This window comes from Rhinolophus sinicus, chromosome 12, assembly GCF_057876585.1.
Source record: "Rhinolophus sinicus isolate RSI-liver-muscle chromosome 12, RSI-T2T, whole genome shotgun sequence".
Lineage (NCBI taxonomy): Eukaryota > Metazoa > Chordata > Mammalia > Chiroptera > Rhinolophidae > Rhinolophus > Rhinolophus sinicus.
The window spans coordinates 38,102,669-38,126,014 of NC_142512.1; the positions used below are offsets into that span (position 1 = coordinate 38,102,669).

Consider the following 23,346-nt stretch of genomic DNA (forward strand, 5'->3'; position numbering starts at 1 on the left):
TTCACAGCGACTCCCTAACCCTCACGTCTGTCTTCTTTCTCTGCCTTCCCTAGTCTTGGGGGGCAAGATAAGAGGGATACCCCTGACACAGGAATGGAAGGCAGTCTCCCACCCTCCTCCCTCCTGCCCACAACACGGCTGGAGGGGGGAGGGGAGGTCAGCAGGGTTCATAAAGGCCAGATGTTGAGAGGAGGGCAGTGCCCACCCCACATCCACCCACCCCCATCCCCACTCTCACCCCCAGCGAAAAAACATTAAAAGAGACAGTTACGAACAAAACTTTTGTGGTCCAAAACAGTTTTTCTCAAGGATCTGCTCTATGCAAACAATTATTACTTTTTACAAAGCATTTTCACAGAAAAGGAGACAAGTCCTTCCCCAGTATCGTATGTGGGAATTGTTCCTCCCTCACCCCGTTTTGGGGGGAAAGGAGGCGCTATTCACTGATGTGGACAGAAGGGTCACTGGGTTGGGCAGATCCTCAACCTCCAGGTTCCCCCCACACCTAAACTTGGAATCTCCCTAGGAGCTAACCTTTGTAGACCTCACCTGGGTGGAGAAAACGACTCCACCCCTCCCAGACTCTAGGGGATCCTCCCAGCCAGAGGGCGTGGTCCAGGCCTAGCTCTCCCCTCCCCCGCCCCGGAGAAAACAGAACCTCTGACCTCAAAACTAATCCCCTGGCCCTGCCCCCTTCGGATCCATCAGGTCCCTGACAACTCCCGAAATGCCTGAAGTGAAGGGGGAAGCTGAAGGTAGCTCAGCCCAGTTCTCACCCAAACCCAAACTTTGCCCCTTCAAACCCCATCGGACCTTGTGGTTAGGCCAAGAGCCCTTTCATTTACCCCTTCCACAAAGAGCAGCTTGTCTTGTTTCTACACTTTAAGGGGGCTGAGTTTGGATGTCCAAAAAATGGACCCAGGCCTGCCCTCTACCTCCACTCCCTCCCATCCATAAATCGGTGGAGAGGACCTCGAAGGGCAACTTGTTTGGTCTGATTTTATTGATTTCTTCCACCTTCCATTACTTTCCCTGGGACAGTCTCCGGCCCCTTCCCCAGGCAAAGCCTGCACTTTTGGAGGGGAGGAGGTACCTCAGCCTCGCCCTCCCTCAAATGAGAGGTAAACTGGGGGAGGGAGTTGGTTTATCAAGGGGCGTCCTCTTTTACCCATCAGACCTTATAAACTGAAAGCAAACAGGAAAATGAAAAAGGAAACTCCAAAACTGGACAAAAGGGAAAGGTTGGTGGCTGAGACTTAAGATCTCGCCAATTAAGGGTCATCTGACTTGGGGGGCCCTAGGGAGGTAATGATCATCCCCTTGCTCAAGCTGCCCCTTCCCCTATGAGAGCTCCTTGGTGCTTGGAGTGCTGGGGAAGGCCTGAGGGGAGTGAAGGGTTAAAGACCTAGATGGTGGGGGTGGGGGATGCCCCCAGGGAGCTGCCAATCACCTCCCCACCCCCACCACAGCCCCCTCACCCCCAGGCTCGCCCACAGAAACAACCGGTTTGTCCATCACCAAGGTCTCTCTCCCTCTTTTTTTCCTTGTCTTTGAGCGGTGGCCTCCTTTGCTCCCCCTGGGGTGAAGGCCCTGCCCCCAGAGATCCGAGATGGAAGCGGGGAGGGACTGGAATCTGGCATTAAGCCTTTTTCCTTTAAGCCTTCTCCAGACTCCAGCCCTTCGTTCGTCTCCAAAGGATGAGGGGGAGGGGGTGTCACCCCAATCAGTTAGGTGCTTGACGATCACTGTCATTTGAGGTCCCTTAGACCACAGCCCATAAAACATGAAGGAGTCAGGCAAATGTGAGAAACCAGGCTCTATCCTAGCGTCCGCAGTTTGGCTATGGCCCCAACTTTTCCCTCTTGGCAAAAAAGGTCTCGCACTCAGAGTTCCTCCAGGTTGATCCCCCAGAATTTGACGCCGGGGGGCTCGGGGACAGCGGGACCCCCCATCTGCCACCTCCACAGCGGGTGGGCAGGCGGGGGCTTAGAGTCTCCATGGAGGCGAAGTGAGGACGCCGGTCCTAAGTCTCCGTCCTCGCCCACCACAAGGGCCGGGGGGCAGGGGAAGCAGTCGAGGAGGCTGAAGGTGCTGGTGGTGGGCAGCGTCGGTGCAGGGCGGCGGGGCTGCGCGCTGCGGTGGGGGGGCGCGGGGCGCCGGCGTTTCTTGGCGGCTCCCCGGGCGGGCCCTTTTGCTAGCGACCGCTCGGGCCCCCGGCGTAAACTCGGAGTGTCGAGGGCGAAGCCCTTAGCATAACACCAAAGTTTCGACCTGCGGATCAGACGATCGAAATGTTCCTGACGGAGATCGCCCGGCGTGGCCGGAGCTCCACTGGCCGTCGAGGGGCTAGTGGCGGGTGCCTCGGGGACGGCCTGCGGGGGGGTTCCATCAACTGCGGTCGTCTGGCCTGGCAAGGGCGGCTCCGGCGCAGCCTCGGACCCCGCGGGCTCGATGGAGAGGCCCGCAGGTGGCGGCGGAGGCCGGGAATCGGGCTCCCGAAGCGGGCTGGCAGCGGCGGGGCCAGGCTGAGAATCGAGACCCGGGACTGGCCTAGGCGGAGCCGAGGCGGAGCTGGTCGGAGATTCCCGAGGGCTCCGAGGCGCCGGGCAGCGGCCCGGAGGTCCGCTGGAACGAGCGCCGAAGTGCGGGAAACTGCCTCCGCCCTCTTCCTCCTCGCCGCGGCCCGGGCACACTGCGGCGTCGGCATCCTGGCCGGCCCGGGAGCTCGGATCGCTGGACCGTCCGGCCTGTCCCGTGAGGTGCTTCAGGCCATCCGGGGCCCAGCCGCCTGTGCACGGGGGGGCGCGAGGGCCCAGCAGCACCGGGGCCCGCGGCGCCGGCTCCCCAGGCCCCAGGCCCAGAGAGGACGCTCGGGGTTTGGCAAGGGCGCAGAAGGCAAGGGCACGGAGGCACAGCGGAGAGAACTCCTGGGTCCCCCGACGCGGCTTCCGGGGTGTGGGGGAGCAGGGCGACCCTCGCGGGGACGCTGGCACTGCGAGGCGGGGAGCCTGGCACAGAGTCTCCATGGAACGGCCTGGGGGGGTGCCCACTGAGGGGGCGCTGGTCCCAGCGGCGGGATGCCCTGGCTGCCCGAAGAGCCCACGGGCGAGGGGAACATCGCCCCCCCTCGACGGGGAGGTCTCTGCTCACGGACGCCCCCGGCCCGCACCCCTGAGCGGCAAAGCTCTGGCTCCCTCCTGAATCTCGTCACGCGGCCCTCTCGGCGGCCGGACTCCTGGGTCCCTGCGAGTCGCCGGCGCGGTCGGCCGCCCTTCCTGCCGCCGCGTTCCCTGTGCAGCCCCGGCGGGAGCCCCTCTCGAGTAGCCCGGAGCGCAGAGGCGGGGGAAACAAAGCGACCGGCGACCGCGGGAGGCGGGAAGGAGGACCCCGCGCCCGGCACCCGGTGCCCGGGCCCAGGCGGCGGGGAGGGCGCCTTCCGCCCGCTCGGCTTCTTTCTTCCCCGCTGGCTCCCGAAGACCGCGTTATAGAGAACTGCCCCCTCGCTGCCCCAATACCAGCGCCGGGGCCGCGAGGCCGCCGCTGATTGGGCAGCACTGACTGTGACGTTACCCGGACCCCACCCCTCCGGCGGCACCGCCCCCGTCCCCATTCTGCACACAGACACACACACGTGGACCCGGCGCGGCCGCGGCTGGGAGCGAGCGAAGGAGGCAGCGTGCGCGGGTGGGATCGCGAGGGGCGAAATGCGCTGCCGCACGTGGCCCGGTGGCGTCCCGGCATTTAGTCGTCGCAAAGCAATTCATTTTTGTCCCTTAGCAGTCCCTGCTTTCGCATCTGTAAAATGGGAATGTTCATATCTACCTTCTGGGGGCTACGTGAATCAACAGATGAATCTCAAAAACAATGTTGAGGGGAAAGGTGAAATAAGGTGATGGTGGTTTACAAGCTTTGCACAGCAGGGACTCCTTGTGGGCAGCAAAATGTTCCCTACCTCTCTGCTCCAGTACCCTAGAACAGTGTCTGGCACACGGTGGGTTCAACAAATCTTGAACAAGTAGTTAGGAAGTGAGTGTATGCCAGAGAACAAAGGAAAACATAAATTCGGAGAAAGGCGTATTATTAAACCACGGAAGACGATAGACTTTCTCAGTATCTGCTTCCATTTCTTTAAAGCAATTTCTAAATGGCCTCTTGAGCAAATTCCGAGGGGCTGACTTTGCAACCGCCCTCGAATTCCAAGACTCTGCCCTCTGAGTCCTGAGCTGCCAAAATGGGTTGAGGAAGCCAGAAGAGGGGACACACAGACCCTCACTCTTATCTCCCCCAGAAGAGACAAGCAGAGAGAAAATGAATCCTCAATAATGGAGGACCACTTCCCCACAGCATGGTCTTCACTTTACCCTTCTTCACTTTCTGTGTAGCTTACTGTGATATGAAAGTCTGAACATACTTATTCGTTTTTACCTGTCTCTCCCATTAGTCTGGTGAAAGCTTTGTCTTAATCACTACTGTATCCCCACTGACTAGAACAGTGCCCAGACATAACAGGTGCTCAATAAATATTTGTGACTGAATGAATGAATCCCCAGAATAGTTCTCTCTTGATAAAAGTCAGCTTATTGGAATATGGCTGCCTCCCATCCCCCAAAATATAAAGAGAGATTGGTATGATGGCTAGGAGTGGGGGTATAGAAGGAATAAGGGTGTGAAGGGAGGCTGAAGGGGGGATGCCAGAGGGAGAAAAATCTCACTCTGGGTCTTGAGTAAGAGAGGGTTTCTGCAAGTAGACAAATGATGAGGTTTGCATCCTGGCCCTCCTGGCAGTGACAACGGAAGCATTTTTTCCTATATATCATCAAATAACACTTGGGAGGGAAGGAATCAGGAAGGTCTGCCTTGCCACCTCCCTTTGCAGAGGCCAGAAGTTAAGGCCCCAAGGTGGGGCAGAGTTTGATGAAGTAAGGTGCATGGTGTCCTGTTGCTCAAAATTCTCACTCTTTAGCATCTTCTACAGAAGTCTCCAGGGCAGTTGTCATGAAGGAAGATCCTGGGGTCCTGCAGGTCTAGACTCCAGGCTTCCTAAGTGCCCCAAAAGTCCTGACCACCCTCCTCCCTACACACACATACACACACACACACACACACACACACACACACACACACAAGGAAAGTTCTGGAAGGATGATGATCTTCACAGCTGTCTCTTCTGGGGACAGTGCTGGATACTCTTATCCTGAGATGGCAGTGCCCGATTTCTTTGGCTTGTGGAGCAGAGGGCATTGCTTCAATTCAACTCTATTCCAGCCTCCTTGAAGCTGAGATTCTTGGGGAAGGGGCTTGGGTCCCACCTACAGGAACCTAGACTGGGAAACTCCTTTCATCCCTATCTTCTCATTCATATTTACATTCCTGTGCCTATTACAGTGTTGACACAAGGAGAAAACACTCGAGAAATTTTTTGGTATGAATATATGAATGACTCTTACATAACAATGCAGATCAATGGCCTCCTTCTCCCACTCCAAAAGCCACTAGTCCCCCAAATCTGAGTTTAGGGGCTTCACTGGGGATTGTTACTATTGAGAGTCTTTCCCTGGAGGAGGAATTCCCTCCACCTCCGATTTCCCTTCTTCCCCTTCCTTGTATCAGGCACCCCAGTGTATAGCCTGGAGGGAAGCATGGAAGCACTTTACAAACAGTGGGGGTTAGTGTGAATAACTCTCCAGCTGAAAGGACCTGGAGTCATTGAGTCTCCAGTTTTAGAGGGTTTGGACTGGGGGTGTCCGCTGTACAACCCTGGGCAGGTCACCTAGACACTCTGAGTCTCAATGTCCCTATCAGTAAAGAGCGGACAATAGTTGCTGCCTCACAACATTGTCAGAAGGGTGGAAACATGCACGATGTGAGCGGGCTGGCCCCACGGTTGCAATTCCCATTGCCTGCAGTAGAGGACACTCGACCCCGTCCTCAGCCCGCAGGATGAGAAGGCAATACCCTTCTCAGGAACCCCTCTTCCCCATAGGAGAAAAAGGGACAAGGCTACGTGCTGGATCCCATTTGACACCTTCGGAATAAGGCATAGGAAGGGCCCTGAGGGACCTGGAAGCCAGCCTTTCCCTTCTGTGGCCCATCTAGGTCTCACCCAAAGTCCTGTGTTCAAGAATTTGGGAGCAGAGGACCTGCCCAGTTGCCCTTTCCCCAGAGAAAGCAATAGCAGGGAACTGGCCCCAGAAGTCCAGCCCAGTAATAATAACCTCTACACCACTGACTGCATTCCAGTCTCTAAGAACTTTATGTTATTTAATCCCCATAACAACTTTATAAGATAGATACTATATTTAAAAAATTTTATATAGCATACATAACCCAATTTAAGTGTCCAATTTAATGATTTTTGTTAAATTTACCGAGTTCATATGACAATCCTCTTTTAGAACATTTTCTAAGAGACCCCTCATCCCCACTTTTAGTAACTCCCCATTCCTACCCTCAGCTCTCAGTGACTAATCAATCCACTTTCCGTCTCACTAGACCTGCGTTTTCTGGACATCATAGAAATGGAATCATACCATATGTGGTCTTTTGCATCTGACTTCTTTCACAAAAGCGTAATGTTTCTGAAGTTCATCTATGCTGTGTGTATTAGTAGTCTGTCCCTTTTTATTGCTGAGCAGTATCCCATGGTATGGATGTACCACAGTTTGTTTATCCAAAATCATTTGGGTTGTTTCCACTTTTTGGTTATTATAAATAATACTGTTATAACATTGGTATACAAGTCTTTGTGTGGACATATGTTTTCAAGTGAAGAGTGCAATTTCTAGGTTACATGGTAAATCTATGTTTAACTTTTGAAGAAACTGCCAAACAGTTTTTCTAAACTGGCTGTACCATTACATTCCTATTAATACACATGTTATAAATGAGGAAAGTGAGGAACAGAGACTTTAAGTGACTTACCCAATATCGCTCTGCCAGCAAGTGGCAGAGTCTGGACTCAAACCCAGGCAGCTGGGTCCCAAGTCCACTCTCCTAACCAAGAGTCTACCCTATGACAATGAATCTAGGAAGGAAGCCATTTCTCCTCCCACCACACCATAGCCACCACCATGTTTGCCCATTTTGCTTCTAGAATTCCCTAAGTCAGACCCTGTTCCAGCCCAGTAGGCTTGCATCACCCCCTAACCACTCCCACATTTTGCTCTACCCCTTCTGGAAATTTGCACCCAGGATGACAGCTTAAGTTCTGGACTCACATGGGTCTGTTCATATTCTAGCCTCATCGTTCTACCAGCTTTGTGATTTGGGGGCAAGTTACTTAAACTAAGCTTTAGTGTCCTCATCTTTAAAATAGAAATAGCATCTTCCTTCATGCAATTATAAAATGTTTTATTGTGGAGGCGGCCGGTTAGTTCAGTTGGTTAGAGCACGGTGCTCTTGACAACAAGGTTGCAGGTTCGATCCCCACATGGGCCACTGTGAGCTGCGCCTTCCACAACTAGATTGAAACAACTACTTGACTTAGAGCTGATGGGTCCTGGAAGAACACTTAAAATAAATAAAAAGTTGTTTTAAATGTTATGGAAATTTTCAAACCTATACAAAGTAAGTAGAGGAGCATAACAAAGCTTCACGTGCTCAACATCCAGCTTCAACACATCAACTTGTGGCCAATCTTGTTTTACTCTTATCCCCACCTACTTCCTCTCCTACTTCCATTTTCAAAAAAATCAACTTTACTGAGGTATGATTTACATACAATAAGTGCACATTTGAAGTATATAGTTTGAATAGTTTTCACAAATGAATACACCCATGTAACCACCACAATTAAGATAGAGAACACAGTGCTTGCTTCGGCAGCACATATACTAAAATTGGAACAATACAGAGATTAGCATGGCCTCTGCGCAAGGATGAAAAAAAATAATAAAAAAAAGTATAGAATATAACCCATATTATCTTGAAACAAATCCAAGACAGCATATAATTTCAATGCTAAATATTTCAATACATATTTCTAAAAGATAAGGATGCTTTAAAAATAAACATAACCCCAATGCTATTATCAAACCAAAAAAGAATTAAGTCATGCTTTAACATCATCAAATAGGCAGTGTTCAAATTTCTAATTGTCTTATAATAGTTTTTCTTTATAATTTGTTTCATTTATTTGAATTAAGATCCAAAGAAGGATTTCAAGTTGTTGTTATGTCTCTTAACTCTCTTTTAATCTATACATTCCTCCTTTATCTCTTTTTATTTTCTTCTTGCAACTTATTTGCTGAAGATACCAGACTATCACCTAGATTTCCCACGGTCTGGAATTTACTGATTGCATCCCCAGGGTGTCATGTAATCAAGCAACGTTTATTCAACAATATTTATTAAACATCTACTATGTACAGGATTGCCAAATTTAGCACAAAAAAATACAGAACATATTTATACTTAAAAAAATTATTCTTTTTCTATAATTCAAATTTAATTGGACATCTGGTATTTCATCTGGCACCCCTATCTATGAACCTATCTAATGTTGGAGCACAGTGGTGAGCAAAACAGACAACCCCCACTGCCCAGAGTTTACATTCTAGTAAACTAGGGGGAACCAGATAATATACAAGCAGACAGTATTCCTCCTTGAGGATGCTATCAGGCTTAAATGAGAAACCTGTGTGCTTAGCGCCTGGTCCATAGAAGCACTTGATAAATGCAAGTGCTTTTGGCAGTAGCTTAAACATTTCCCCTTTTCCTGTTTCTTCCCTTTTCCCATCCTTGCTCCACATCCCCAGGAATGACTTCAGGCTTGCCCTCCTCCTGCTATACTTCCATGGCTTGTATGGTGAGTTCATTCATCTATTCATCCACAGTTGCTGAGCACCCACCTTGTAGCAAGCTCCAGGCCAGGCTCTGGGGACTCAGAAATGATGGCGACACAGTCTGGTGGGAGAGATGGACATGACAGGCTAATTTAAGCCATAGCAGTAGAGAAATGACCAGGGTCCAGGCAGGGTGTCCTTGAGGAGGGAAATCTTTTCAGACAAAGTAATCTTGCACTTAGGTTCTAAAGGATGAACAGCAGGAGTAGACAAGGGAGGCATGAGAGAAGAATTCCAACAGAGGAAACAGTGTGGGCAAGGAATAGAGGCAAGTGAGTGCCTGTCCTGTAGCTGCCAACTACCAGCCATCAACAGCGATCTACTCCTGTGTAGTAGAGGGGGTGCCCAGGTGTTGGTCCTATCACATCCACCCTCTCAGAGCCATCCCTTATCTCTCTTTCATGTCTCTCCCCTTAAAAACGTAATCTTCCCTTGACCCCACAGGCTCCGGCCCCCATCCCTCTCTCCTCCCCTTCACAGCCAAACTTCCTGCAAGAGCTGTCTACACAGTCTTCCTTTTCTCACTTCCTACTTACCCCTCAACCCACTTCCATCTGCTTCCACCTCTACTCGCCACCAAAATAGCTCTTGCTGAGGTCCTACTGGCCTCCGTCACATCAAAACTGGCAGGTTCCTGTCAGCCCTCTAGCCTTGACCTCTCAACAGCATCCCACATGATTGGCCACTTCCTCTTTCTAGGAACTTTCTAGTTCCCTGCCTTCCAGACACCTTGCTTTCCTGGTGTCCTCCTGCCTCACTTGCTACTCCCTCTTGGTCTTCAGTGCAGGCTCATTCTCCCCTTCTGAGCCCCAACATCGGGGTTCCTTAAGGCTCGGTCCAGAACTTCTCCCTTCTCTCTTTGGACTCTCTTCTGTACAGGCTCTGCAATGACCATACAGCCAAAGTGGTGGGAATGTATATGACCCTGCCACACCTCTCCTCTCAGCTCTGACCAACACACCTCACTGCCCACTCAGCCCCTATCTTGGGCATTTCAAAAGCCCAGCAAACTCAAGCCATCCCAAACCATCAGCGATCTGCCTCTTGTGCCACATGTCTACGTCCAGGGAAACCTATCTCAGTGTGTGGCTCCTCCCCCCATCCACATCTGAAGCCAGAAATCCAGGCATCATCCTGGCACCCCAGCAGGTCTCATCGTCATTACACCCCATGTCTTCTTCTCCCCACCTCCATTCCAGCCCACCCCCGCAGCACTCATACATCTTGCCATGGCCCCTACACAGCCACCAATTATCTTCCTATCCACAAATTGGATTGTGTTCCCCTCTGTCCAAAACATTTCAATGTCCTCTCATTGTTTTCAGGATGAAGAGTGAAATCATTAACTTGGCTCACAGATAGGGTCACCTGAGTCTGACAACGCTACCCACAGGTCCTCCTAAGGAGAGGGGACAGGTCCCTCCCCTTCATCTCCCCTGTGCTGTCCCCTCTCCCTTCAGCCATCCAGGCCTCCTTTAGTGCCTAAAGCAGGGGTGTGCAAACTTTTTTCAACATTTTTCACCAAGGGCCATATGCAGTAAAATACACAAACAGCCGGGCCACTCACTCAAGGTGAAGTACGTATTGCCTCACCTGGTTTATTTAAGTAAACTAAATATATTTTTGGAATTTGCTGCGGGCCAATAAAAAATGGATTGCAGGCCGCAGTTGGCCCGCAGGCTGCAGTTTGGACACCCCTGGCCTAAAGCAACAAAGCTCCCTCCCTTTCCCCCCACCTCCCTTCTCCTGTGCTTGGCCAACTCCTGCTCCTATTCAGAGCTCCACTGAATCATTCTTGCCTCAGAGAAAACCTCTCCCCACCCCTCCAGACTGTGACCAGGTCAGCTTCCATCATTATCTCCCCTCAAGACCTGTGTATCTTCCTTCAAAGCATTTTCATCCGCTTGTCACTATTCATACATTAGTGTGATTAATTGATTATTCACCTCTCCCCTACCACACTCTGATTCATGGAGACGAGGACCACATTCGATTTTGCCTTAGCTCAGTGATGAGTACATAGTTGGCACCTAAATCCATATAAAAAAATCTTTTTATTATGCACATTTCAAACCGAAAGAGAAGTAGAGAATAGGAAATGGGCCCCTATATGCCCATTACCTAGATGGATAATTATGTTAATAAGTATTAACATGTTAGCATATTTATCATTGTTACTAAAATATTTTCAAGTGATTTAGAGTTTTCATGACTGTTGACTCCAAAAAACTTCAGGAAATTTTCTTGCTACAATTATGATTGCCCCTTACAAAATTAATGATAATGCCTTAAAATCATCTAACAACAAGTCCATATTCAAATTTCCCTAATTGTCCCCCCAAAATGCTTCTTTTGCATTTGGTTTGTTCCAATGGGAATCTAACTAAGGTCTGCACATTTAAGTCTCATTTAAATCTAGACTAACTTTTTCCCCCTATGAATTGAGTTGTTGAACCGCTAAAATATTTTAAGTAAATTACAGATGTCATGTCCCACCTTCTAGATTTCTCTGATTGCTTCCTCCTGCTGTTGTTTATCCTGTATTTCCTGTAAACTGGAAATTAGATCTACAGGCTTGATTAAATTCAGGTTCACTATGCCGGCAAAAACACTTCATGAGTGATGATGCTTCCTTTCTCGTATTACACACACTCGGCGTCCTCCATGCCTGAGCTCCACTCTTAGTGATGGAATGTTGATTCCATCAGCTGTGTGTGGAATAGTAGGTCCCATTGGTGATAGCTGATCCCTTTATTGAGAAGTTTCTTCCTTTAGGACCAGCAAGTAATCTGTGAGCCAGTACTTTGAAATGACTGTGTCCTTAATAAATGAATGGAGTAGGTCAGTGTGGTTGAAGAGTGGTGAGTATAGTAGGCAGGAACCAGAAATCGAAGGGCCAAAGGCCTTGAGAAGAAATTTGGACTTTATCTTGTTGGATGGGGAATTATGGACAACTTTTAAGCAAAGGAAATCACGTAATCAGACTTGGCAAGGAGGCAGGGTGGGGAAGCATGAAGGGAACAGGGAACTAGCATTTCCTGAATGCTCAGCCTGAACCCAGCTCTCTGCTAGGTGTTTGACACACTTGATCTAAGCGAAGTGTTCATTGTATTTAAAAGAAGAATCCTATTGTACAGATGAGGAAAATGGAGGCTCCGACTCATTCAGTCACTCACCCAAGGTTGCAGGGAGAGATGGTGAAAGCCAAAGGAGGCAGTGACCACAAGAATGGACAGGTATTTGAGGCGGAATCAGCAGTACTTGTAAGCAACTGGCTGTGGGGAGAAGGGGAAGCAGGAGCCCTGGCTGAAGCTGAGGCTTTACACGTCATGGGTGGGATGCAGGAGGAAACAAGCAGGTTGGAGGGGAAGATAATTAGCTCAGTCTGCCCAGATGTCTCCAAGCCGCTCTCTTGAGAAATGGTGTTTATAACATGACAATGTCTATAATTTGGCTTCCGGCATGACTCGATAATTAGCTTAAGTTATCCCTCATTGGCATTTCATTCAAAGCAAGGACACTCTTCCATTCATTCTGATGAGGCCTGTTTTCTGTGAGTGTTACAGTGTGAGTGTGAACCTGGAGCTCTGCAGTCTCTCGCTTGGCTCAAGGGGGCCAGAGACTGAAGTCACAGAGTGGGTGGGCTCACCCCCACTAAAAAGCTGCCTCCAGGTGGGGTCCCAGAACCTGCACAGTCCGTGCCCACTAGGAGTCCAGAGATTGGTTCCAGGAGCCAAGTGGAGGATACCGTGACAAGGAAGATGGGATACGAGCGGTTAGTTAGGAGGCAGCTGCTGAGGTCAGCTACAAGGGTGCTTAGGGCTGAAAGAAGACTGTGTTTAAGGGACACAGGGAAACTTTTTGATTTAAGAGGTGTTGACAAGGTAGATTTTATGAGATTTGGTGGTTAATTCAGAGAAAGAGTGAGGAGATAAAGAGTTGAGAAGGACCCTTAGGTTTTTGTCTCAAGAGAGAGTGAAGGCTATTAACTGAGGTGGAACCTGCAAGAGGAGGGCAGATCCAAGGATGAGGAGATGTCGAATTCTGTTCAGGTCTCAGTTCAAGGAAGCCAAATCTAAGTGGCTCTGGTTTGAGGAGACCTGGCAAAGGAGGTCCGGGACTGGAGAGCAGACAGGACTAAGTCATGAGCACACGGGTCCAGGTACAAACTATGGGCGTGGATAAGCTCTTCCAGGGAAAGTCATGTGGAGCCCGAAGACCCCGCGGAATGGGCAGGGGAACAGGACCCCAACAAAGGCAGCTGAGAAATGTGAGAGAGTGAGATAAGCAGGGTGGTCGCAGGGATCAAATGCCATGGAGAGGTTAAGTAGGACAATGACCAAAAAGCTACTGGCCTTACTTATTCTGAGTGAACCAGTCAGCGGTCTGGGAAACCACTCTGGCTTCTTAGCAAAAACAGAGAAATGGGAGGGATCACCTGGAGGTGGAGCCCAAGTAGCATAAAGCACAACTGTCTCTCAGCAGGACGTGGCACAGGACACAGCACCCACTGGTACTAGGAACAAAGCCACCAAGAGGGACTCCCACCCGCCACTTACTCCTCAGAGCAAAGCATGAAGGCATCAGATTGGCAAGGCCTGGGTCACATGCCCCCATCTCAGTGCCCAGGGCACAAAGCAGAGACTCAGAATTCCTTCCTTCGGTTCTCTTAGTAAATATTCATTGAGCACCTAGTATGTGCCCAGACCTGTACAGGTCTAGGCCCTTGAATACAGCAACAAAATCCACAAAGACCCTTGTCTTCATGGCATTGACATTGGAGGGGAAAGATTGACAATAAACAACAGGCATAAATATGTGAATAACATAGAAGGTTAAGGAAAAGAAAACGTATAAGGAAGATTGGGAGCAGGAAGGAAGAACACAGCTTACAATTTTAAATAGTGTGGTCAAGGAGAGCCTAATAGAGAAGGCAGGAGCGTGCCTGGTATGCACAGGAAATAGCAAGGAGGCCAGTGTAGCTGTAGCACATGAGTGAGGGGCAGAGATGAGGCCAGAGGGATTGGGGTCGCAGACTGGATAGAATCTTCTAGGCTCCTGTAAGGACTTAGGCTTCCCTCTGAGTACAATGGGCACTCTGGGAGGAATTGGGTCCCAGGGGTGACCTGATCATCCTCCAGTTTAATAGGATCACTCTGGTCATTGTGTAGGGAATAGATGGCAGGGACTAGGATGGAGGCAGGGAGACGAGTTAGGAAGATACCACAGTAATCCAGGGGAGAGAATGATGCTGGAGAGGGTGGGAAGTCATCTGATTCTGCACGTATTGTGAAGGTAGAGCTGGCAGGATTTGCTGACAGAGTGGATGTGGGAGAGGAATCAGAAATGAATTCAGATTTGGGCCCTGAACAAATAGAAAGATAGAGTTGTCATCAGTTGAGATGGAGAAGGCTGTGGGTGAAACAGGTGGCATGGGTGGGGGTGGGAAGGAAAGGGTAGATGGAGAGTTCTAGGGTGGATCACTCAATGGGGCATTCCCCTGAAACAGGAAGGAGGACACCGGACAGCCACAACCTCCAGAAAACATCCATGAATGCTGACCTTTGGCAGAGCAATTGCAGCGGGGGGGTGGGGGGAGCGCGGTCCAGAGAACAAACACGGATCAAGAGCATGGAGATAGTGCTTGGGGTCTCCTGATTTACAAAGCAGAGCAGGGATGAGAGACCCAGAGACCCAGAGACAAGGCCAAGGGGATAACTTTTTGGATGGAGGTGGCCTGAGCCCATTTGGAGGCTGAGGAGAAAGAGGTAGGTGAAGGAGAAGCTGCCGATCAGGACAAAGGGACTCCACAAGAGGGAGACGGGTCCCAGCTGAGGCTCGGCCTGGGAAAGCAGAGGTTCAAGAACAGGGAGCAGGGGGAAGATTCCAGAGATGGTTTGACAAAAGAGGTGGTGGCACCTATGGTGAGTGGAAGCAATCAGATGTGACCCCAGGGAATCCCTACTCCTGCCATCATCCTGAAGGCCTTCCATGCGAACCTCTGAGTCCAGATTTCCTTATCTTCACCCTCTCCGGCCCCCAGGCCCCACCTACTCCTGCCATGACTAAGGTCTGGGCACCGTGGAACCCTCAACGCTCTGAACACAGTCTCATGCCTGAGTCCAAATCCACGCATCTGCTTTCTCCGCTTCTGTTGCAGGCCGCAGTTGGGGGACACTGCTCACTTGCTGTCCCCCACCCCTGTGTAGCCCTTCTATCTCGCCCGACTTGAGTGGCTCCCTCTTCTGAGCTCCACATGGGCCCCTAACTCAGCAAAGGCTTTGCTTCCTGTTTCAGAAAGAAAATACAGTGCTGAGTGAGAGAAGCCAAAAACAAAAGAGCACATATTGGAAGATTCCACTTTTATGAAGTTCTAGATCTAGCAAAAGGAATCTATCATGATCTATACTGATAGAAATCAGATCAGTGTTGCCTGGGTTTTGGGGGAATGTAGTGGGATATGAAGGAACTTTCTGGGGAGATGGAAAGGTTCTATATCTATATTGGGGTGGTGTTTACACAGCTGTATATTTTTGTTAAAAGCCATCATTTACACATTTAAAATGTGTGCATTTTATGTGTAAATTACACCATAAAAAGTTGATTTAAAAAATAGAGGGTAATGGATGTTAACTAAACTTATTACAGTAATCGTTTCACAATATGTACATATAGCAAATCATTATGTGTACCCCTTACACTACTTATATGTTATTATATCTCAATAAATCATACTTCAATAAAACTGGAAAACATAGAGCTAAGCATTCTTTTTTAAAGAGAAAATACATGCTATCAAGCAGAAAAGTACTACACAAACACATTCATCTGTTCCCAGCCTTCACTTCCTCCCTTCTCTCTGGGGGAAGCAGAACAGCCAGCCGTCTCTGGTCCACCCAAGCCCTTGTTGCTGGAGACTATCCCAGAAAATTGCAGGCCACGCCTCCCTGACCTTGCATCCCCCCACCCCCCTCCAGTCTCTCTCTAGCTCAGCCCAGCCCCTAGGAACGTTGTCTAAACTTAGACTGTCTTCCTCTCCTCCTGCTGCAATCTACCCCACTGTCACCCCACCTCCACCATGCTGGACCAGTCGCCCCTCTCTGAGACACCTACTCGGTGGGTCACTTCCTCCCTCTTTCCTATCTCCTCTCTGGTTTCCACAACACCACTTTTCCGGGGTTCCCCTCCATCTCTGGACACTCATGCCCCTTCCCTGGCTTCTCTCCCTCTGCCCCCTCTTAAATGCCGTGTTCCCTGGGCCTCTGGCCTCGGCCTCCTGCTCTCTGCACCTGCACAGCCTCCCAGCGTGGTTTCACTCATGCCAGGGCTTCAGTTACCATCTACTGCTGACAATGCTCAAAAATATCTCTGAATAATTTTTCAGAATTTCAAGGATATGGCAGAAGAAGCAGACAGAGTATCACATACGCTTCAAAGCATTTTGCAATTTTTAAAGTGATATACTCTTACATATCCAATTCTCTTCTGGGACAGTCCATTGGACCTCAAATTCAGCAAGCCCCCGACTTGAACTCATCAAGTCCCTCCCAATCCTGCTCTTCCTTCCTTCTTCAGGAGTCCAGTTATTTAAAACAGAAACCTGGGAGTCACTCTCCCACTGCATGACCACCAACTGTCAATTACCCCTTCTCTCGATTTCACCCCCTACACATCCCCTCTCCATCTCCACCCGCACGCCAGTCCAGGTCTTCTTCCTCACTCCCAGAGATGTTCAAACATTCATCCATTCACTCATTCATTCAGCAAGTGTTAATTGAGTACCTACTACATGCCAGATGCTGATTCAAATGTTGGAAATACATCAGTGAACACAACACATAAAAATCACTGCTCTGTGGAACTTACATTCTAGCACTTGCAATGATTTCAGAAGTCTCTCCGTTTTCCACCTTAACCCCTTTGAATACCAACTCTACTGTGGCCACAGTGAACTTTGCAATATGTGCATATGCTCAGCATCTTCCAGGGACCTCATGATCCTGGGGTCAAGTCTGGGCCACACGAGAGGTGCCCTGATCCCTTCCCTTCCTCCTGCTCTCAGGCAGACTCTGGAGCTCCTTCTCCAGGGCTCCCTCTGTACATGGTCCATCCCCCATTATAACACATCACACTGCGTGGCGCAGTTTGCCTGCCCACCAGCCAGCCTTTCCTCTCCACCCCGAGCACCTACAGGGCTGCAACTCGCTTTGATTCATTCTGATCACTAGTGCCTGGCCCATTATCTGGCACATGGTAGGGGTCAACAAATGCTGGTGGATTAAATAAATGACAGTGAATTAGTAGTAGTGTCACTGATGGGGAGAGACTGGGGGAAAGGGGGATAGTGAGTTCCGAACTAGCCCCAGACCAGCCTCCTTATTGGTTCATTTGGACTGACCCTGTGATTAAAAGCAGGGTTCAAATCCTGCTTCTGCACCTACTGGTTATGTGCTTCGAGCTTATTTTCTTCCCTGTACAATGGGAACAAGGATGTGTTGTTGTAAGGAGCATGTTGGATGCTTACCACAGTGCGTGGCATATTGGTTCTCATCAAAAGTGAGCTGTTAACCATTGCTATTGTCATCATCACCATCTTCCCTACCTTCGGTGTCCATTCTTGCCTCCTGACCCTCCCATTCCCTTAGCGCTGTTCTCTACTATTTCCTCCCTTCTCACCTCCTAATTCATGCTTGATCCACTGCAATCAGCCTCCACCCCCACCAGTGCCTGGAATTTTCCAGGCTGAGGTCACCAGGGATCTCCTGCTTGCAGAAGCCTTTCCTCCCTTGACCTCTCAAGGGCACGTGACCTTGGCATTACTTCCTCCTTCTTAAATGTCCCTCTCTGACTTCCATGACATAAACTGTCCTGCTTCTCAGGACAGCCTGTGGCCCTCTGCTGATCCAGACCCAAACAATCAACTGCCTACTGAGCATCACCACCCCATGTGCCACAGACACCCGAGGTCACCATGTCCAAAGTGGTTCCTTCCCAGCTCCACCACCCCGTCCCCACTCCTGGGTTCTACTGGTGAGTGGCTAGAGAAGCCCATCCACCAAGCCCGCACGGTGCTCTCTGGGAGTCATCCCCTTGGGTTTGCCTTGCCAAGCAGTCCCAGTTCTGCTCTTAACATTCCACCTACTCAACATCATGATACCCAGCCCTCCTCTCATCCCTTCTGCTTCTGCCAAAGTCAAGCCCTCATCTCTTGACTGGACCTTTACAAGCTTTCTACCACCTGCTATTCAAGTGGAGCTTTCTAAAAAAGCTGGTGCTCAGACCCTAACCCCAGACCTACTGAATCAGAATCTGCATTTTTAACAGGACACCCAGGAGATTCATGTGCACTTTAAAGGTTGAGAATTGCGGTCCTAACCAATCTCCCATTCTAGCCTCCCCCCAACACCAACCCATCCCATACTTAACCACCAATGTGCAAATATGGCTGTGGACCCCTTACTTAAAAGCCCTTCGTAGCCCGTAGCCCTCCACTGGCCTCAGGCTTAAATCCAAACTCCTTAGCAAAATAGCCAAGGTCCCTGGATCGGGATTTTGCCTCTTGGCCATCCTCTAACCACCCCGCTCCTGCTCTCCTACCACACATACCACCATGTGGTGGACGCAATGCACAAGACCTTTCTGAAGGCTGCTTCTGGTCTCATTTTCCTTCATCACAATTATAGATGAAAGGCAACGCAGTGTTATAGCAGTGCGTGCACTAAAATTGTAGTGTTCCTGCTGCAGGATGTAACTGGCCATGTCACTCACCTATGCACTTACAAAGTGAAGCTTATGGTATGCCTTTCTTCTTATTTAATTTCAATACACACTTTGCTGGTTCCCACCTCTATGGCTTTGAACATGCTGTCCCCACGCCTGGAATTCTGTTCTGCCTCTTATCTGCCTGCAAACCCTCCTCCATGCACTTGGTCCCAGCTCAGGTTGTCCCCGACTCCATAAGCAGTTAGTTCCTAACTGCCCACGTCAGCACTGTTCTTAGCACTATCATCTTCAATTGAAGTTATTTCTCTATCTGTCTGCCACCCCCATCCCCATCCCGGGTGCTATCTGTGTATCTCCTATGGCCTATCTATGATGGTTCAATGAAGTGTTTGTTGAACGACTGAATAATACAACTTTTTCAACTTCTGTCCTAATGGTAACTGTAACAGGAGGAATAAAGATTAGACTTCAGGAAAAACTAGTGGAAAAGAAGAACACACCTGAAATCTATGTAACTTTACTAACAATTGTCACCCCAATAAACTTTAATTTAAAAAAAACTATAAATGATAAATAGCACTAATTGCATAGATATTACAAAATAAATCTTCGGAAGCCTAAAAAAAAGAAAAGAAAAGAAGAACACAGCTGGACAAGTGTGCTGTTCATCTGTCATCCCTCAGCTGGTAAACTTCCCCAGGAGCAGTCATCAACCACAGAATGTTAACTCCAAGGGGATTTTCAAGATCCGATCACTCAACCAAATGCCAGAGAGGGCAATTACTTTGTCCAACGTCACACAGCTGGCTAGGGGCAGGGCCGGGACTAGATTCCAGGTAGCTCTGGAAAAAGTTTGGGTACATGGCTACCTCATCCCATGAACCTCTTCCCTTTCTACCCATCTTAACTTCCTAAAGGAAGTGCCTTATGCCCTAACATGGTCAAAGGGACTATTCATAGCTCACTCACAGCTCTTAAAGCACCTGCTGGGACCTTGGCTGGCTGGAGTTGCCAAAGCCCTATAGATTGGAGGAGGAGAATCCCATTATCCCCATTTTACAGATTGGTAAACCAAGGCAGCGAGGCTCTGTGTCATACTGCTAGCTAATGGCAGAGGCAGTATTTGACACTAGGTAGAGAGAGAAAAAAATCCCACTTGTGCAGAGTCACTATTTACAATAATCATGACCACTGGCCTCCTATTGCCTGGGGAATCCCCTCACTCCCACCAGTTCCTCTTTAAGTCAAACCTTCATCCCTCTTGCACAGGATGTCTGATTTAGGAAAGAACCAATACACCCACCCTCACACCCCCACCAAGAGTCATAACCTTTGATGGGGAAATCACCTTTGACATTGCTGAATTTGGTACTACCGCCCCCATTCTGAGGTGGAGAAACTGCGGATCCCAGACAAGACATTGCTAATCCATGGTCAAAGCCAGTAAGTGGTGAGGCTGGGTCTCGAACCCAGTTCTTCCTGGCTCTAGAGCCCCCTCTTTCTATTCCGCCACGCCAGACTCTCCTACTCCGCAGGTAAACCACCTGAAGCTTCTTACTGGCTGGGTTATTTCGGGAAAGTAATTTAACCTCTCTGGGCAACCCCCAAGGTCAAAAACTTTGCTTTCGGGGAAGAAATCGGTATTCAAACAAGACACAAGCGAAATGCAAACCCGCGGGCGCCGGCACAGTCCTTTCCCGGAGTCTGGGGATTTCTAATGGGAGGGTGCGTCCCCAGACCCTGGGACCTGCGAAACCAAGCGCTCGGCCGGCTAGCAGAAACTAGACCTCAACACCCTTCTGCTTCCTCCGCTCGGTTCTGGGAACCCGCGGGTCAGGCTTTGTGAAAGCGCGCTCCGCTGCGCCCGCCTGGGGCCCCGGGCCCGCCCCGACTACAGCCCGCGGTCCCAGGCCGGGAGGTGAAGGGACCGGCGCGGTCGGGCCCGAGCAGCAGCGCGACGCGCGCTTCCGCCCCGCTCGCTCGGCGGCGGCCGCTGCGGCCCCACAATCCCCTTCTGGCTCCGGGGACGGGCGGGGCGGGGCGGGGCGGGGCGGGCAGAGCGGGCGGAAATAATTTTCTGTTTGGTCCTGTCTGCCCCAGTCCCTTAGCCGCGGTACGCGCGAGAAGGGCGAGGAAGCCGGAGGCGGGAAGCGGGAGCGGGAACGCGCTGCTCTGGCATGCTTAGAGGGGTGGAGAAGGGGCGAACGGGGATTGAGCGCCTACTGTGTGTCTTTGCGCTTTACAAAAGGATTTTCGTTCAACCTTCCCTACTGCTCTTGCCAGAGGGACTTAACGCCCCGTTTAAGAGGGACAAGCTGAGCCGCTGAGAAGTGAAGTCACTCGCCGAAAACTGCACACCCTGGATCAGCGTGACACCCCAAATCAGCACTTAGTTATGCGAGGAGACCACGATGAACTTGAACCACTTGTTGGCCGTGTCCCACTCTTGATTTTTTTTGAGGAGGGGGGATAGGCACATAGTAGGTGTTCGGAATAATTGGAAGATGGAGAATGAGTTTGACAGCTCAGCCTTGGAAGTACCTGCCGCGAATCCACCTCAACTCGCGGGGCACCGGGTTTCCCCCGACCTCGGAAGGGAACTTCTGCGATGGGCGGACATTCTAGTTCGATACAGGCATTCGGCGAACAAGTGGTGGCGGAGCCCCAGCCCTAGCGAAGGACAGACTGGGTTCAAATCCCCGCTCTTTCTTTTTCCACTTGTGTGACTTTGGGCAAGTCATTCAATCCCCTGGAACCTCAGTTGCTCCATCTATAAAATGGGGACATTAACACCCACCCTAAAGGGTTGTGGGGAGGATTAAGTGAAACTGTTTCTAATGCACTTACTAAACGCCTAAGTATCATCGCGCGTTCATCCCACAGGTTTCCCGCGGTGCACCGCACGGGATAGGACCCGAGACAAAGACTCCTTGGTCCCAGTCCCTAGGTCGCCCACCCCTGGACGCAGGGACCAACGGACCTTCCGACTGACCCTCGTCCAGCGAAACCCGAAACTGCGGCCACCTCTGCCGCGATGGGTCCCGAAAGTAAATATTGAAATATTCCGAAACTGGCGCATGGGTAGGGCTAACATTTTTGCGTTTAATCTTCTTGAAGTTTTATTCTTGTCAGTATAGTAATTCGTTAGAAACTCTTAAGTGAGACTTCCCGTCTGTGTCGTGTCTAACTTTTCGTGTGAGCGAAGTTCACAAAGCGGACCAAGATACTCGGTTGTGGCAATCCTCGCGGGGATCCCAACCTTCGGACCCGCCCCCGACAATCCCCGGGCTCTCGGCCCCTTCCCCAAAGCAAAGACGCGGCAATGACAGGCCACCGCTCCGCCCGTTTAGACAGGGACTCTTCGTCCTGGCAGCCCTCCGGGATTCCCGAATCCCTACAGGAGCAAGGGGAGGTAGGGGTTGCAGCCCAGAACTCAGCTTCTCTGACCTCCCCAAACTCCAGCATAGCCAGGATTAAAGGGAGTAAATCTCTTGACGCCACAGACCAGGTCAAGGACAAGTTCTCCCCCGCCCTATTCCCCCCACCCGCCTGGGCGGGGATTCAACCCCCCTTTCCCTGATGAAAGGTACTAGATAGACGCAAAGGGAGGGGTGGCGGCGGGCCCCGGCCCCTTGATGTTCCAGTTGAACAGGTGCTGGTGAAAAGGAGGCGGTCCCGGCGGAAGAGTTGGCTTGGGGGGCAGTCCGCCAAAGAGGGGGCAGCCTCCTCCACCTTCAGTCCCCTGCGGGTCTTCCCCTCTCCTCTCTGTCTGCCCCTCCTCCGCAGGAAGCGTTCCCGGCCGCGATGTCTTTGAAGTGTTGCTGAAGCCCCCCAGGGCGGCCTTTCCCCCTCCACCACCCCACCTCCCGCTGAGGGAGTGTAACCTTTGGTCCCTGCGGGCGTCCACCCCCTTTTAGGAAGTAGGGGGGTCAGATTTAGTCCCCTTTGCCCACACTGGTCTTGGGGAATGAAGCCTTCGAGCCGACATCCCCTCACTTCTTTCCAGACCCAGTTTTAAGGACTTTAATCCTTTGGGGGGCTGTGAGTGAGTTTATGTGTTGTGTTTGTGTGCATGCCTAAAGGTCAAGTGTAACTCTTGTTCGTCAGCACTTGTAGTCGTAGTCTTGGGTCCCTAAATCGCGTGTGTCTCTAAGCGCGCCTGTGGGTCTGGCTGGCATTTGCGTCTCCCTGAGAGGGTCAGGTGGTGTGTCTGGATGAGGCTGGGAGTGAGTTTGTGTCTGGGTGCCTCGGTGTGCCTCTAAGGTGAGTCCCTGTGCGTGTGCGTCTGTGAGCTGAACCGGAAACTCCCCGAGGGCAGGAATACCTGTTTTGTTCACTGTTGTATCCAGAGGCTGCACATAGTAAGGTCAATAAATACTTGTTGAATGAGCAAACCTCTGCGTGTGAGTGTCCACCCTCCAGAAGGGCCTCCAAGGAAAGAGCCCCCAGACACGGAGGGGCGAGCGGGTCGCTCCTGTTCCCGTGCCCCTTTCCCTGCTCTCCACTCCCAAGTTTCCTTGGGTTTGAAAAACAGCCTCAGAGAGGAAGACTTGGCCGAAGGGGCTGGAGAATCGGAGACCCGGGGCCGAGACAGAAGGGCAAGGCACAGGGAGGGCTCAGGAGCGCCAACCGAGAACCGCAGAAAGAAAAAGAAAGGAAAAATTAGCGCGGAGTAAGCGAGCGAAAAGCTCCCTACCAAGCCAGGCTTTGTTCCCTGAACCTAAGACTTTACCCAGCCGCGGGCGGCGGGCGGGCCGGGAGCGAGCGAGCGGAGGCGCGC

The 23,346-nt window shown here is 50.7% G+C and overlaps 1 protein-coding gene and 1 non-coding gene across 2 annotated transcripts; one reads left to right on the plus strand and one right to left on the minus strand.

Annotated features, from left to right (window-relative positions):
- Window positions 1–280: 280 nt before the first annotated feature.
- On the minus strand, window positions 281–3,517 carry EPOP (elongin BC and polycomb repressive complex 2 associated protein). The gene has a single exon (XM_019740700.3). It carries the CDS (start codon window positions 3,024–3,026, stop codon window positions 1,884–1,886), a length of 1,143 nt encoding a protein of 380 aa, XP_019596259.2. The 5' UTR covers window positions 3,027–3,517; the 3' UTR covers window positions 281–1,883.
- Window positions 3,518–7,808: 4,291 nt separating this feature from the next.
- Window positions 7,809–7,912, plus strand: LOC141569126 (U6 spliceosomal RNA). Its single transcript, XR_012492518.2, has one exon. It is a non-coding gene; the product is annotated as a U6 spliceosomal RNA (small nuclear RNA).
- Window positions 7,913–23,346: the final 15,434 nt, after the last annotated feature.